The sequence below is a fragment of the Catharus ustulatus genome, chromosome 6, assembly GCF_009819885.2.
Source record: "Catharus ustulatus isolate bCatUst1 chromosome 6, bCatUst1.pri.v2, whole genome shotgun sequence".
NCBI classification, from domain to species: Eukaryota; Metazoa; Chordata; class Aves; order Passeriformes; family Turdidae; genus Catharus; species Catharus ustulatus.
The window spans coordinates 7512562-7529686 of NC_046226.1; the positions used below are offsets into that span (position 1 = coordinate 7512562).

A 17125-nucleotide genomic window follows, 5' to 3' on the forward strand; every position below is an offset into this window, starting at 1 on the left:
GTTTTTGTGTAAGAATCATGTTGGGAAACACTTGCCATTCTTTAGGAGAGGATGGTTTCTCAAACTGCCTTCTTTTTATTGGTGACCTGGCTGGGTCTTTGTCACAGAGCAAATTGTGAATTTATGACTTGGCAATGTGACATCTTTACCTCTCTGTATTCCTTGCAGTACTGGATACAAATGACAGATTCCTTAGGAAAATCACCATTGGACAATCTGTGACAGAGAAAGGCTTCACACGGACGGTAATTGTTCCCTTTTCTCCCATGTTTTAAAAAGTACTTTGAAAAAGGTGTTCCTAGAGGAAGTTACTGTAATTCCAGCTATTTTTTCATCTTTTACCATTATCTTGTTAAAGAGAAAGCAGAAAGTCTTCTCAACCAAACAGTTAAATTTCATCCCAGTGCTGTGTTTAGTGTTACTGTCTCTTCCCTCCTTCCCAGTTGTCTCCTGAATATTGGCTTCCCAAACTGGGATGACTGTGGCATAACAGTGGTGCACGAGTACCCTTTCTAAAGGTGATCAGGAGAGTGGTTCATCCTCACTACTGCAGGTGTTTTGGGTGGGGTTTATCTGGCCAAAATTAGACACAGTGTCTGGCTTGTCTAAATTCATTGTATAATCAATAGAGTAAAGGAGGCAATTGGGCTGTGACTCCCCTCATCCCTTAAGCAACTGTCAAATTTATAGTTCAAATGAATTGTGCTCAGAAAAACCTCTTTCTTCTGACTTGAAATGTCCTTAGGGTGCTTTGCTTCCTTAAGGTAGAAATGTCTGCATTATGTCAGATGAATTCTACCCTCCATTTCCTACAGAATCTGGTTTTTCTGTTGATGGGCTTTTTGTCTTTTACTGTATTGTTCAGCAATGATCAGATGAGTTAGTGAGCTCAGTCTTCAAAAATAAAATTTGTTAGTGTTATGTGTTCTTACATGAATCACTAATGTACGTGCCAGGAGAGACACGTAATAGTGACAGAATGAGTAGGTTTTATTTAATTTTGCAGAAAAAAGAATCCAGTTTCAAATGGCCAAATTAAATGAAGTGTTCTGAAAGCAATGCTTTGGATTTCTTGTATATTGTATGTCTGTATTTTTTTCTTTTTTTTTTAATTACAATGGTGATGATTTGCCTTGTTTCAAGAATTGAACAGAGGTAAGAATTGCTGAGAGGGAATCTTAATGAGTTCACATCCTTCATTCATCTCTTGCAGGCTCAGTTTGACATCACAGTGAGCAGTGAAATCATGGCAGTCCTAGCCCTGGCTGATGGGTTGGATGATATGAAAAAGCGATTTGGCAGAATGGTGGTAGCTTCCAGCAAAAAAGGACAACCAGTTACAGCAGATGACCTTGTAAGAGTCATTGCCATTAAATCCTTTTTCCTCTTATGTCTGAAAGTCCTTGGATTAAAAGGCAGAGAGACAGTTCTGTGAAAAAAAAATTTACATATAGAAGATGAAAGAGAAAATCCCCGCCCCTGCAGATAATGAAGGTTTTTTCCTTCAGTGTGGCTGCCACCTTATCCGGAGAGGCTGTGTGTGTGAGCTGGGCAGGGACAAGGGTCCTGTCTGATGTGCTGTGTGTCAAGTTGAAACTGGCACCATAGGAGCTAGGGGGGAAATACGTGGTAGCTTCTACGTAAAAAGTGTGTTTATGAATCAGAAGAACTCAAAATGCATCCTGCTGGCCATCCTGTTTCTTAGGCTCCCTGGAGTGAGGAAAACATTGAGCAGGAACAAAGCATTGTGCAAATTCAATTACAGACAATGAAATATCTTCTTCTGGGAGTCTGTGAATGCTGTAAAAGCCAAAGCATTTGTGAAAAGTCTGCATTCTCTGTGAGGCAGCCTTTGATGAGGAACGCAAATATTTAATTTCCCTTCATGAAATGCCGAACGTCATAGCATTGGTGACGCCTGCTACCAGTGTGTAAAGCAGCCCTAAGCAGCAGTTGCAAGCTGTAGCACTGTTTTGCAGCTCTCTCTCCAACAATTGTTAGTTCTTAGCAGGTCTGTGGAGTGTGTCAAATGGCATTTTCCCAAATGGTGCTTTAGCATGGTTTCAGGGCAATGCCCTGTGTCCCAGGCACTCTTTCCTGACCTGTGTTTCCAGCTAGGTGGGTCATGGCATATTAAGGCTTACCCAGCTCTTGCTATCTTGCTGCAGGTTTTCTGTTTCCTTATGTTTTGAGGGGATGTGGGACTGTTGTTTATTTGTTTTACTTCCTCCCAGGATAAGGCTAAGAAACAGTAGATTGATGGCCTGACTCTGGCCTTGCAGGAAAAGAGCCAGGCTGGAACAATTTATCTGTAAATCCCTATGTGAGACATTCGTTGGGAATGAGAAAGAGTGTGTGCCAAAGTTCTGTAGGCAGCTTTGAGATTTTAATTCCTACACCTAGCATGCTGCCAGTTTAACTTAAGTAACTGAGTTAAACCCTTTTTCTGGAAAACAGGAGTGTTTCTTACTGACCATCAGCCGAGTAGGCAGATGATGCTTGGCTTGGGAGTTGCTTCAACTTTACTGTAGAGTCCAGGTGATAGAAATCTTTCATCTCAAAATTTTTTTGAACTTTTTAAAAGCTCTATTTATGTTCTGTCCATTCCAACTGTGGGAGGATGGTATCAGACATCCAACAGGTTCTCTTGTCTGTTAAATGTTTACATTTGATCACAGCCGGTTGCTCATGTTGTTAAGACCATGTTACCCACTGCTCATGCAGGCACAAATGTGATTGCAGAGACCAGGCTGGGTCTTGCTGCTTTGATGCAACCAGTGTCATGAGTGTGCTACCAGGAAGTGCAAAAAAAAATCTGGGAAAAAACATGGAATCAAAAACTGACTACAGGTTTTCAGAGATGGGATGTATCGAAATGCTGCTGAGTGACACGGGTCTGAAGTGTCACCATGGAAATCTTGCTCTGCAGTTTTCATTATTGTGGAGATGACTGAAGTTTAAAGCTTATCCATTAAATGTTAAATAAGCTTTCATGTGGCAAGATTGAAACTAATGAAACAAAGCAGTGAATGTCTTATAAAGAAATAGTCTTTCATATTTTTGAGTGGTGCAATTCAGTTGAAATTGAAAGGGAAGAAAAAGAGATTATGGGTCAAGGTTTTCATAACTGCTGTGAACATTTGGCTCAGGACTCATGACAGCAATTTTAGTTACTTTTTCAAGTACTGGATAACAACTGGTTTGGTTTCCACTGGACTGTCAGTCACAAAAATGACCAAACTACATCATCTCTTCCCAAAGCACTTGGGAATGAAATCACAGGCTTTCCTTACACAGGAAGCAGAATTCAGCAGGGTAAATGTCTGTACCTGGGAGGAATGTTTGCCTTTCATGTCAGCCTGGTTGTTTTCATCAGCACAGAGGTTCACTTTAAAAGTTATTTCTGCACAAGAGACTTGAGCAGGTTGTAGCAGGTTGTTATGACATTTTAAGGCCAGCGTGTAGACCAATTTGCTGAAATGAAGGAATAAAATCCAAGACAAATGCACCTGCAAAACCTAAGAGCATTGCTTTGTGCTGCTGAATGGGCTGCAGTAAACCATACTTACTGAGAGGTTACTCCCTTGCTGCTCTTATCTGCTAACCTTGCCATAGCATTGAAACATTAATTAATTGTTCTTTATGCCTTTGCTACAAAGAGATGGCCCAGCAAGGTCAGAACCAAGAGGCTGCTCCCTCCAGAAATCACAGATCCTCTTACAGGAATGTAAAGGTCATTTTTCTGCTTTACCCTGACTAGAGTTAGTTCTTTGTTGAGCAGCTTCTGGTTCAAAAGCCCACCAGGACAAAATCAGAGCTTTTACACTGCATAGGAACCATCTCAAGGTCTTGGTACGTCTGGAAACTGATTGTCCTTTTTTCTTTTAGGGAGTAACTGGAGCTCTGGCCGTCTTGATGAAAGATGCTGTAAAACCAAACCTCATGCAGACACTGGAGGTGAGCACAGATGATTTGCTTCTTGGCTCTGAGAAGGCACTGGTTTAGTTCATTCATCACAGTCAGTGGGGGTCTGCTCAGCTCAGAGTTGGGGGTTTATTGTGGTTTCATGCTCAGGGCTAGGGGAGAGGGCTGGGTTCCTTCTAGGGCTGCCACTGGCATGTGGGATGACCCTGAGGAAATGCATTAAACTTTGCTGTGTCTTTGGTCTGTTGTCTTTAATGTCAAGAAGTGTTTTGGGAATTTAAATGGTGTGGATGAAGGAGAATGACAAAGAGTTGCTGGGATTTAGCCATCCTTTTCCTAAGCGGATTAATACCTCCACTTGTGGAGATTATAATAATCCTGTTTGCCCTGTAGTCCTTACTGCTGATAACAAATGTCTGATCAGAAGGCTTTAAGATCTGTCTTCTAAAAGAATTTTGCTTTACTTTCAGATACCACAGTACTTAGCTCCTAACATGCTGCATATTTGCAAAATTGCAATTTCTGATTTTCTCTCTCTCCTGCATCGCCCTTGTTACAGGGAACACCAGTGTTTGTTCATGCTGGACCTTTTGCCAATATTGCACATGGGAATTCCTCTGTGTTGGCAGACAAAATAGCATTGAAGCTTGTGGGTAAAGATGGTTTTGTTGGTAAGTGTGTGGAGTATTTTTGTTTGCTTTTTGTTTTGGAGGGATCTACCTTTTTATCATTACTGTCTTTAGGCTTTATTATCTTTTTTTCCTTGGAAGAAGTTTCTGATTTATATAATCAGAGTATGACTTGTCCACTCAGAAATCTTTCACAAGCTTGTTTTTATTTCCTACTCTAGTTACAGAAGCAGGATTTGGTGCAGACATAGGCATGGAGAAATTCTTTAACATTAAGTGCCGCTATTCTGGTCTCCGGCCTCATGTGGTGGTGTTGGTTGCTACTGTCAGAGCTCTGAAAATGCATGGGGGAGGACCTGCAGTAAGTACTGGGGAAGGTTTTCAGTGGGCCTGAGGGGCTGTTCCTGTTGTTCTGTTCCAGTCACTTAAAGCCCTGTAGCTTTTGATCAGCTTGAAATTCAGAGCTGTAAAAGGAATTTATATTTCCCTGTTTGTCAACAGCTTAATTGTAGAATGTTACAGGGTCATATCTGCTTATTTTATTGCCCTAGTGAAGTGCCTGCATGCTGGGCCCCTTGTAACAGTCCCAGAGTGAGTCATGTATTTTAACATGCAGTCTCTTTTTCTTCCTATTATTTTTTTCTTAGAAATAAAAAGGATGAGCATGGAGTAGAATGTTGTATCTTGATACTGTTTAATAAGAAATCAAGTGGGGATTGCTGTCATGGATAAAAGTCTTATGGGGCTCCATTTCTTTCCTTTTTTCCTCAGGTCACTGCTGGGGTACCTTTGCCAAAGGAATACACAGAAGAGGTAATCTTTGAGCTGTTGTGACAGTGGACCAGCTAACTGTGGTCATGACATGATGGTGTCACGCAGTGCATGCCTGGATTATTAGTGTGTCACTTATTTAGCTGCCACAGAAAGACTTCTTCATACAAGCTGCAATGTTCTTTTCTTTTTAATGATGTTACTTTGGCTCTGCTCTTTCAAACATGTGTTGTCTTTGACTTAGCCAGTGTTCAGAGCCTTTTTCTTCTCCTTAACTCATGCAGTTATCTGTGTGCTTAGTTTTTCATAGTAATATCTACTCTGTTTCCCCAACCCTCTCAATGTGGAGTAATTGCTTAGCTGAAATATTGTCTCTGAAAATATTCAGAGAGTCTCTCTAATTACTCTCTTCTTAGCAACAGTTTTTGTTTCTATCCCCCCCATTTGCAAGCAAGGAAAGTGAACTGAAGTCTCACCTTCCATCCTTATGCCTTGAATGGTTCTGTACCTTTGGGTAATCGATCAGGCTCTTTTCACTGCTGCAGCTTTCATTTGTGGAGCTTCTGTATATATTATCCTTTGCATGGGAAGGAATGAAATGTCTGAATTTCCTGGAATAGTCTCTGATGCTGTAAAATGTAAATATATGTAAACTGAAAGCTGTTGCCACAGACTTCAAATGGATGTCATGAAATTCACTGCTGGTGATATTTAATATGTAAAGAGAAATGTGTCAGAAAGGAAACTGGGGCTTTACTGAGGGGAGTTAATGAAAACAGGTATTAACTTTTTAAGCATAACAAAAAGCGATAAGAAGTGTTTTCTCTTACCTTGATTTGGAAGCTGAAACCAGAGATCATTAGAAGTAGTCACTCTTTTTCCTGTCTCCTGTCCAAGAGTTTGCAGTGGTCTGGACTGTTCCAAAAGCAGCAATGGAGATTTGCCTTTGTGGTTTTATTCCCATTTTGACATTTTTGCCATTAGCTTCTGGGTTTAGTGGGTTTGGGACATAAGTTTCCCTACCCCTGATAAAATATGCTCCCTGCTTGCTGTCTTCTCTACAGAATCTTCAGCTGGTGGCAAAAGGGTGCAGCAACCTAAACAAGCAAATCCAGAATGCACGGATGTTCGGTGTCCCAGTGGTCGTGGCTGTCAATGCTTTCAAGTGAGTGATGGGGAGGTGATGCAGGGGTGTAACATTGTGGCACTTCATATATTGTGTTTAACACAAACTCTTGTTTTCAGTACTGTTGATGTGTTGTTGGCAGCATTTCCATAGAATCATAAAATCATGGGATGGCCTGGGTTGGAAAGAACTTTAAAGATCACCCAGTTCCACTCCTCTGCCATGAGTAGGGATACCTTTCACTAGAACATATTGCTCAGAACCCCATCCAACCTGACCTTGAACACTTTCAGGACCACTTTAACACCTGGGCAACCTGTTCCAGTGTCTCAGCATCCTCACAGTAAAGAATTTCTTCCTGGTATCCAATCTAAACCTACTCCGTCATTTTGAAACCATTCCCCCTTGTCCTGTCACTACATGCTCTTGTAAGAAGTTTTTCTCCAGCTTTTATGTAGGCTCCCTTCAGATACTGGAAGGCCACAGTTTTGCAGTGTAGGAAAATGCATTAATTGGGCTCTGCATGTTGTACTGCACAGCGAACAGCCACTGTGTGGTCTTTTTATGCAGCAGAAGTACTTTGAGCTGTGGTGTGGAGGAGGCTGTGATGGATAACCCTGAGCAGCTTTCTGGGAGCTGGGATTTCTTTGGATGTGTTTTGGATCTTGATAAAAGCAAACATTCATTTACTGTGTGTACATTCTGGTACTGATGTGCAAACTTTGTCCTTGCAGGACAGATACAAAGGCTGAGCTGGCCCTTGTAGTACAGCATGCCAAGGAGGCAGGAGCATTCGATGCTGTGGAGTGCACTCACTGGGCTGAGGGAGGAAAAGGAGCCCTGGCCCTGGCCCGAGCTGTTCAGAGAGCATCCCAGGCCCCCAGCAACTTCAGGTTCCTCTATAATGTGGAGGTAGGAACTTGCAATGTTACAGAGATGCTTTGTTTATATCAGTTGGTTTTACTAACTTAAGTTGCTTAGAGCTGTCTAAAAGGCTGCCTGAGAAATTGAGAAGAATGTGGTGTTAGAGTTGAAACATTGATTCCTGGAGTCTCAAAGACCTAGTTAATCTGTTCTTACTGTTTTGACTACCCATTGGAATATTGAAACATGCTTTGAAAACCCTCAAATTACTCTATATTTTGTTCTACAGCAAATGGAATTAAACCTTATGTCTATAGATATGCACTTGGCAACACATGGGGAGGATCTGAAACTGCTGTGATGCTGCAGGTCTTTGTACTTTGGCCACACTGACTTCCCTGTCTTTTTTGTTTTTCTAGCTGCCTGTTGTAGATAAGATCAGGTTTATTGCCCAGCAGGTCTATGGGGCAAGAGACATTGAGCTACTTCCAGAAGCACAGGAGAAAGTTGCCCTGTACACCAAGCAGGTGAGTTTCCCACGTCACCTGGTAGCAGTGGTGCTTTTCAATCAACATTATTATACTGAAGGGTGGTGGTGTTCAAGCTGTGTTTGAAGGGATCCTCACTCAAATCATGTCCTTGTCCAGGACTTATTAAATGCTGCTATGGCAGAGGAAGAGAAGGATGTGGGAAAGGATAAACTGACTTTGTCTTCTAGTGAAGGAGACAGAACTCACTCATATGGCCCAGTACTACCCAGTACCCATTCTGTGATAGTTTTGGGGAGAAAGGGTAGGAGGATTTAGTGATCTTCCCCTATTATACTCTCCAGTCTTTCAGCATTTAGAGAATTAGGGAATTACAAGTCATTATGCTGGTTTTAAATAGTCTCTGATTATTTTTTCATCTTGTTCCATTGAGATCAAGTTCCACTAATCAGTTTTTGAGTCCATGTGGATTTTTGTCAGTCACAATTATATTGGGGAAAGAGTTCTGTGGGTTATACAAGACTTGATGTGGAAAGTTTTTTAAGTTTTGAACCTGCCATCTGGTCATTGAATTCAATGTTTTCTGGTTGCTCTATTGCTTTTGCTCTTCTCTAGCATGACGTTGTGAATTTACCAGCTTCTGCATTATCAAAGGTCTTTGAAGAGAAAAACAATGTGAGGAGTGGCAATTCATTGGTTGCAGGGTGCTGTAACCAATTTTCCTTTTGCAGTCTATTTCCTACTGGCATATATAGCTTCTCACTTTTGTGCTTCTTCTGTATCCCTTTACAAGTCCATCAAAATCTCAAAGGCAGGCAATTGCCATTTCCTCACAATCTGCAATTGTATTGATCAAACATTTCTAATTACCTGACTTAATCTGAACAAAAATTAAATCTGAGCTGTTTAACATTTTGGGAGGAGAGTAGGAAGTTGACTGTCAAGGTTGTATATCCTGCATTTCCATACCATTAATTTTTTCCTCAGTTGGATGTGCTGAGGGACATGGTGGTTCTTTCTTTAGTACTGAATGGGGGGTGGGAAGAGAATTTGAGAGAGAAGGAATGGGGATGTAGAATTATCAGTGGATCTGACAGGCTGTGGATGAAGCACTTGTAGGGGAATAAAATGCCTGATGTCTGCAGAGAATGGCACAATAGAGCAATTACATTTTTGTACTGGAAAAATTACTGTTTTTTCCACTTATGTCATTCCTTTTCTTTCTCTTTTCCCAGGGATTTGGAAACCTGCCAATCTGCATGGCTAAAACTCACTTGTCATTGTCTCATGACCCTGAACAGAAAGGAGCACCTACAGGTTTTGTTCTGCCAATCCGAGACATTCGGGCCAGCGTTGGGGCTGGATTCTTGTATCCACTGGTGGGCACGGTATGTGTTGTGTGGTATGAGGGAAAAAAACTTCATGTGCATTCCAGGAATCACCTCCTGTTAAGTACCTTAAATTAGGAGAGTCATTTACAGTTGGTGTTTTAACAGCCCAGTGTATCTATCCAGTGTATCAGATTCCTTAGTAGGGGTTTTTCTCAGGGGGAAGAGGGAGGCTGACATAGGCCATCTGACATTTGAATAATTAGCAAGCCCCTGCTGTATCCCTCAGGTCCCACATCTCTCTTTTTCTCAATTTTGAGAAAAGGGTGAGCTCTGTAATTAGTGAATTGTAGGAACAGCAGTCTGGTAGAGGGAGAAATCCTTGGCCCACCTGGTTGCTGTTGTGACTTTGCATTCCTGGTGAAAGCCCTTTGCAGGTGACCTCTGTGTACAGCTGTGGACCAGGGCAGAACAAGGCAACCCCTCCTAAGCTTACAGAGCAGATGTCTCTGGATGAGACACCTCCAAAGCAAAGCTGAGCTGTGCTATCAATCATTTATCAGGCTCCCCTTCCCTTCAGTTCTGATGGTTTTGCTGACCATCTGTTTGCTGTTCAGCCTGCAACAATTCCAACAACTCATTTCACTGTGCCCTTGAGTTTTTAGTTTCTGTTCTTTGATATGATTGGCATAATTTCAGCTCAGAGGGAAGAGAGTAGCAACAATGGAAACAGGATCCTGGAACAGCTTTGATATGAATTGCCTGGCAGAAAGAGGAGCTATCTGCAGAATGAACCCACATTCATGTTTGCATCCGTAGAAACCAGCACTAGGATGAAAGGATCCACTAGAAATCTTACCTGGGGAATCTCTTCTGTTGAGAATGTAGTTAGATTACCTTAGGGCATGAGACAGTTGGAGCAAGCAGCTGTTTTTCTTGTTTACTAGGCTGAACTTTGTTCATGGCAACATGTTTGTTATAATAAAGTTTCAAAAGTATTAGGGGTGCATGGCACAGTTGATGAAGTTTGCTGATTTAATAGTTGCATCCTCTCTTCCTTCAAATGGTAACTAAATCCAAATATTGACTGCCTTTTTCTTGTAATTCTTAAAAAAAGAAAAAGGTAGTTAAGGTTTCCAGATTATCCAGCATAAATAAGGTAACCACATCCTGATTAAAGTCTGGCTCATCCATGTTCTGAAGACTAATGTGTGTTTTGGGATAGAATGAACATGCTTGTTCCTGTTATAAATGGCATTTTTTGCAAGCCAAGATTTAGTCCAAACAATGATTTATTTTATTATTTATTTCCTAAGCATTGGAGAAGGGTACACTGCATTAATGAGTAAACAAGAGAGAGATGTTTTCAGACATTAAAACTAACATTTTGGCTCTTTTTCTGATGTCTTTAGTTTCTATGGAATTGGACTTTTTCCTTTCTGCTCCTGTACCCATTTCCTAATGTTTTCTTGTCCATGTAGCAAATCATGGTGTTAATTCTGCTAGAGTTAACAATAAGTCTTCTGGCTGGGACATGATCACTCTTCTGTGGTGTCTAAAACCCAGGGAATGCATGTCCTTTGGAGAAGTAATCTGGGGCATTTTGAATCAGATCACTATTTTAAACCCATTCAGCAGGGGATGTGTTAGCCTCAGAATAAATTTTTGGCAGCAGCCATTGAACTGTGAGCTGAAAATGCAACAAATACAGAGCTCTATGCAGAAGCTTTTAGGATAAATGCGAGGTGAAATTAATCACTGATGTGTGCCTATTCTTGTTACCTGAAGTTAATCACAAAGGCATGTCACAATTTATTTTTTTCTCAGCTTCTGAGTTTTGGAATTTTCCTTTCTGGCTCAAAGTTGAAACTATTGTACCTCCATGAAATACTGTGAGATTTTAAAGGAAATGTCATTTCAAAGGTTATCTAGATTTAAAGTGAAATAAATAATTGGACTGATTTGGTTTCTTTTCTGGTGCTGCTGCTGAATTGAAAACAGCTCTGTTATTCAGCTCTGGTTTTTTAGATCCTAAATGGCATTAATTTTGAAAGATTCACAAGAGCAACAAATAATATATGTTTGGTTGGTATTAGTTTTATTTGAAATCTCGCAAGGGGTTTGATTATACCCATGTGGTCTAAGTTTTTCTTGTAAGTAAATAGTGTGAATTGCCCTGTGTTCTTTTTGAGCACATATGGTATTAAAGGGGAGGAGGACAAATGAGAAAAAGTTCATTCCATCAGCTCTGAAAATAACTGAGTGCATGAAGCATTGTAGATACTTGTACAGAAAATTAGTAGCCTGGATGGAAATTATTCTGCACTGCATGGAAATTTGGGCTTTAAGCAGACTGCCTAGGAGTAATAGATAGCAGAGTAGCCACTGTGGGCTGCCCTCTGGATAGGAAAGGAGGAAAAATTGACTGTTCATTTCAGAATAGAAGGTGCAAGAAATGGCAAAGTCAGGAACATTTTCAGCACCTCCTACTCTATTGAATGTCACTCTCTCGGCTCCTGCTGTGGCCCTCTGAATCTGGAGGTGGAGATCTGCAAAGCTCCATGATTCTCCAGTGGTACATAAATAAATAGGAAGTTTCTTGCTCTTCGTGGCCAGAGACTGGAAGCTGAGAACAGGAAAACCCCTCTGGGCACTTTGAACCTCTTAATACCTTCTTGAGACATTCTCGAGAGAAAAATATTTATACAGCTGAACACAAAGACAAGGGATGGGGGCCCTCTCTGTGGACCCCCTGTTCTCTGTCTGAGAAGGCAGTGGCTCTCATAAAAAGCTAATGCAGCCCTAGAGTTCATTACCAAGAGGGGACTTGAAGTGATTTTTACCTCTGTATAACCCATGAAAGAGTTGCAGTGGTACAGTACATGCAGGACTAGTGTTAGTGCTTGTAAATGGCTAAGGAAAATGGGCTGGGACTTCAAAAGCTCCCTGAACAGTTCTGAGAGCTGCAAAGAAGACCTCACCAACAAAGCTTTGCCTTCTTGCTGCTCAGCTTATTATCAAAAGGAAGATGGGGAGGTAATTTGATTAGCGTGCAAAATACTTGCTTAGGGAGAAAAATACCAGGTTGCCAAAGAGATCTTTAATCTAATGGAGACAGGCATAACAATACTGACTGTGAAAACTGAGGCAGGGTGATGCAGATAGAAAATGAGACCTTTCAAGTTCTCTCTTTTTATAAAAGCACCTAATGACCAGTGATACAAGCTACCAAACATGGTCACAGGTTGTCCACCCGTGTAGAGTCTGTGTTCAGCCTGTGTGTGCTGCTGGGCTAAATGCTGAGTTAAGGGAGGGGAAATGCAGTCAGCTGCAAGAATAAATTAGGCCAAGTGTAGTTCCTGCCAGCCTTGTGTTCTGCATCCCTGAAGCTGAGTACTCGGCAGTGGGACAAGTGCAGAGGACTGGCCTGAGGCACTAGGGCTGGCAGCTGCTTTGAGAGCTTCAGTTCTGCCCCTGCACAGCCCTTCTGAGTGTGCTTCAGTCAGAAATGACTTCTTCATCTCTGCTTTATCCAAGTTTAGAAAAAACAAAACAAACCCCAAACTATTTAAAATGTCTTCTCAACAGTAATTATTCCTAATTACTTAACATGTCTAGATCTAGATTGTCAAAGAGTTGTAATCAACTGAGACTTTACAGCTGGCAAAGTTGTAGGAAAATTTGTATCTTCACTTTAGTACCCAGAAAACTGCCAGAAGGAATTGTCTCATCACAGCAAAGTCCATGAGCACTCCTCCAACAGTGAACTGGTCAGCTGCATTGCCAAGTGCTTTGCCAAATCTTGGGCTCGGTTACTTGCAGCTGCAGAAACCAAACTTAACTCTCATCATAAAAACCAAAAACTTCGTATCTGTCTGCTGAGCTAGGAGTTCCTGGTTCTCATGGGGTGCTTCAAAACAGTCCATGACCACCATTCCCTGGTCTGTTGGTGTTCGGGGAGCTGTTGCCATCCAAGTCTTCATTATTGGATCTTGTGCACAGAATGCTGCTGCTGCTACTTCAACATTCTATCTCTTGTTGTCTAGATGAGCACTATGCCAGGACTTCCTACAAGACCCTGCTTCTATGATATAGACCTGGACTCAGTGTCAGGAGAAGTAAATGGGCTCTTCTGAAAGGAATGATTAACCAGAGGTTGGTGCCTTCTTAAACACCTTCAATATTTGGGCTTTATTTTTCCAAAGATCTCGAGATGATGGAATTAAGCCAATCCTATATTATGCCATATGTTTCCAAATGACATTTGATTATAATTCAGCCTGAAAGTTGCCTGCAGTACTATATAATAGTAATTAAATTTTATTTTTGTTTTTAGCTCCCAGAAGAACACCTGATGAGTCATGTAAATGGAACTGTGCTCTGATCTTCTTTTTTTAAGTCAGAACAAGAGATCAGTGAGAATATAGTGCAAGAAGTGACTGGAAGGAGGAGTGCTGAAGAATCAACCACTAACTTTTAATCTGTAATAATTTTTAAACTGCTGTGTTCCAAGCTAGTTGACATGGAGCATACAAAGCATACTTCCTCTGCAGACCTCCCGCTTCATAATCGTAGCTGAAGCAGAATACAGAAGCTTGGGTTTAATGACCTCTTTTGATTCAGTGACATGATTTTAATAATTAAAAATCCTAAAGCTGGAGCTGTTTAAAGCAGTCTTGGGACTTAATTGTCTTAACCGTCGGGGTTTTGCAGCATATATTATCTTTAAAAGTCTTGTTGGCTGCAGTTTCCCATTTGCCACGTGGAATTCTCTGTTCCACTTCTCATGCTACAGGAGAACCTGCTGTGCCCTGACACTGCCCCAGTGGCATTTCAGAGGAGCAAGGAGGAGCCCCTTCACTCTCCCAGTGCTTACCCTGCCTTCTGCTGTGAATTACTCCTGCAGGCACCTGAGCCACGTCAGATACCCAAAGCCCAACTGCGACTGCTGCATTCTTCTGTCAATGAAATGAAACCTCTGGATGTCAGATCTGGAGGGACTGGGTCCCTGGCCCATTTCTGTGGCTTCTACCAAATGTGTCCTTTGAACCATTTTCTGCTCACCCATAAGTGCAGTTACACCATTGACAAAGCCTTGTTTCTGGAGGCACCTTTTTGGTCAATAGAGACAACATGAATAGTGATCAAGTAGCAGGTTTTGTCAGCAGGCCAAAAATCATTTTGTAACATGAAGATAACATTGCTGCCAATTTTTTACTAATACAAATAAACTGGCAAATACTTCAAGTGCTTTTTGGGTTTTAATGTATGCACTGAGATTACAGAATTAGAATTTATTTCTGTGATGAACTACACACAACAGCAATCCTTGTATTGACAAGTGGGATGATTATTGCAGTAGTAAGTAGCCTGCAATGCACCAGGGTGTGTTTTAATCTGGTTTCCTTCCCTAGATGATGTATGTCATCTGTAGGAAATAAACTACCTGAATTATTCTGTGAATGTGAGATACTTGCATCTGACTGCAGAATATCTGAATTAACAATCGTGAGGCCCATCTGCTTGTATCAGAACTGAATCTAAAAACATTCCAAATTTGGTGAGAACTGGGAGGATTGGGATGTAGATGTGCAGCAACATAGGGGAGCATCTGTAGTACACAGATACTGTGTGTGAATATATATATATGTGTATATATATGGAGAGAAGGAGATCTCCTATCTCTTTAGTTATTCAGGAGGGGAGAATAATTATATAATAAGTTACCTGGTTATGGCACAAGCAAACTTTAAATAGTCATAATAGCATTTGAGATGCATTCACAGCCTCCTGAACTCTTCCTTTTGAGGTTATCCAGCCAAGGATTTCCCAGCAGGCAGGAGAACAGGCTCAGGCCCCTTGCAGGAGGTCAGGGAGAGTTCCCAGCCCCCCAGCCTGGCTGAGGGTGCCTCTTCACCTGCAGCTCCTGGGCCCAGCCTTCCCTGGAAGCAGGGTGCCAGAGCGGATGCTGCCAAGTCTGCTGTCAGCTCCTACGTTTAATCTTCCTTGCTACACTGCTTTCCTGTGAGTGCTCTGTGTTCCACCTTCGTTTTATGCTTATGAAAGATGGGATAAGTGCAAATTTATGCTAAGATTAGCCTCCTTTTAGTTTAGCATGAGATCATAGCCATGTGCTTGAGAGAGATGGTTCAAGAGGTTGCTAGTCCCCCTCCTGCAGTGAGGCACAGCGCCGGATCAGGCACGAGCTGTTGAAGGGTTTGCTGCACAACAACAAAGCACAAGAGCCAAAAAATAGCCCCAAGCATCTCCAGAGATTAATGGGGAATGTTTTCTAACCTGCACTTCCACCCTCTCTCTCCTCTTGCAGGATGGGTACATAAATAGGTTATTTTTTAATACTCTCCTTAGCAGCTAAGGGTACCAGCTAGGTCTTGTCCTATCAAATAGGACACAGAGGACATTTAATTTCTTCTAGCTAAGTACTCAATGGTTCTCTTCTCCTCCTGTTGCTTAGAGAAAAAACGAATTATGTACAAATTTGTTCTCAGTGGGCTATTTGTGGGCCTGGTCCTTAGCTGGTGTTATGGCCATCCTGTGCTCTGCTGTGTGAGAGCACTGCGTCACATCCTGTAAGAAATAAAGATTTACGTGTTTAAGTAGTGCTGGGGACAAGAAAGAGAAGAAGGTTTTGCTTGTTTGACTTGTTGCATGTCACCAGCACCACAGAAAGAAAATAGGATCCATCTGGGCCAGGATCATCTGTCCAGTTTATTCAACTTCTGACCTTTGCTGACCCTGCCTTTTATGTCCCTTTCACCACAGCCATTGGTGCTACCATCTGCCCCTGGAGTGTCAGGAATAATTGGATTCCATGCAAAGTGCTCCCAAGGAGATTCATGGCAGCTTGCCTCCATCACAGCACTGCATTCCCCAGCCTCACATTAGCCATCCTCCTTGTCTGCTTCCCTCCCTCCTGCCTCCAACAGCAAGGAGGGAAAAGCTCCGTGCATTGTGGGGCCTCACTTGGCTTTAATAAAGCAGTGGATCATAATTAGAACCCACCACCCACCTCAGGAGAGAAGCTGTTTCCAAATGAAGTTCATTATCCTGAGTGAACGCAAGCAAACACATCTCAGAGGGGAGCTTTTAAAAAGGCAATTCCTTGTGTGCTCAATGCACTTTTTCTGCCCTCCTGGCTGGCATTTCAGCCCAACTAACCCATTTTGTACCTTTTTTCCCATGAAGCAGCTGAGGAGGGGGTTTTTTTCTAAGCCTGGCCTACACTGGAAGCCACTTGCAGGTTCAGAGTGCTGCTGTGCTCGGTTTCTCGTGTGCAAACATGCTGGGAAGCAGTTAATGTCTGTAAAGCCTTTGTGGGCGTCAGCTCCCCGTGGAGATGAATGGGGACGTTTGGGCATCTCAACTCCAGTTTCCTGTAGTTCATCAGCTGCACTGGGTAGTCCTTTTTCTGGAGGCTCTCCCATCAATCATCACAGCTGGAGATGTGATTTTTTAAAGTCAGATCTCAGCTGCTTTGGAGAGAAGAAAGGCTCCGATGGAAGAGGCACTTTCTCTGGTGTTTTGGGGGCATGGATTAGTTTGGAGCCAGGAGCTGGCTGTCCTTATCTCCACCTCCAAAGGTGTAGCTCCTGCAGCACCTCCAGCAGTGAGTGCTGAAAGCTGCGAAGGTTTCAGGTGGGACACAAAAATCAGCTGCCAAGAGCAGGACCCCTTCCCTTCCACAAAGCCAGGAACACCCCGGCGGACCCTCCTCCTGCGGGGTGTGCTCCGGGCTCCCCTACAGCGCTTCCTGCTGCCACTGGCATCCAAACTGCAAACCGCAGCTCGGTTTCTGGGAGCACCTTCACCTCCAGCTGAAGTTTTCGTGTCTGCAGCTGCTGTGCACAGCCTGGGAGGGACGGAAGGTTACTCTGCCAGCGGGCGAGGGATCCTGCCCCACCAGGAGGGCTGCTGCCCGCCCCAAGTGCGGTGCTCTCCCTCCACAGGGCGCCAGAGGAACGGGATGCTGATGGG

The 17125-nt window shown here is 42.5% G+C and overlaps 1 protein-coding gene across 1 annotated transcript in view; it reads left to right on the top strand.

The window, feature by feature from the left end:
- The window catches only part of MTHFD1 (methylenetetrahydrofolate dehydrogenase, cyclohydrolase and formyltetrahydrofolate synthetase 1), a 39619-nt gene extending 25242 nt beyond the window's left edge, over positions 1-14377 (top strand). The window contains exons 17-28 of the mRNA XM_033063342.2: positions 169-245; positions 1214-1354; positions 3889-3957; positions 4484-4595; positions 4775-4914; positions 5325-5366; positions 6389-6489; positions 7185-7362; positions 7734-7841; positions 9038-9190; positions 13177-13285; positions 13467-14377. Of these exons, the coding sequence (XP_032919233.1) occupies positions 169-245; positions 1214-1354; positions 3889-3957; positions 4484-4595; positions 4775-4914; positions 5325-5366; positions 6389-6489; positions 7185-7362; positions 7734-7841; positions 9038-9190; positions 13177-13266 (1211 nt within the window). The 3' untranslated portion in view covers positions 13267-13285; positions 13467-14377. The remainder of the gene's footprint in view (positions 1-168; positions 246-1213; positions 1355-3888; positions 3958-4483; positions 4596-4774; positions 4915-5324; positions 5367-6388; positions 6490-7184; positions 7363-7733; positions 7842-9037; positions 9191-13176; positions 13286-13466) is intronic.
- Positions 14378-17125: the final 2748 nt, after the last annotated feature.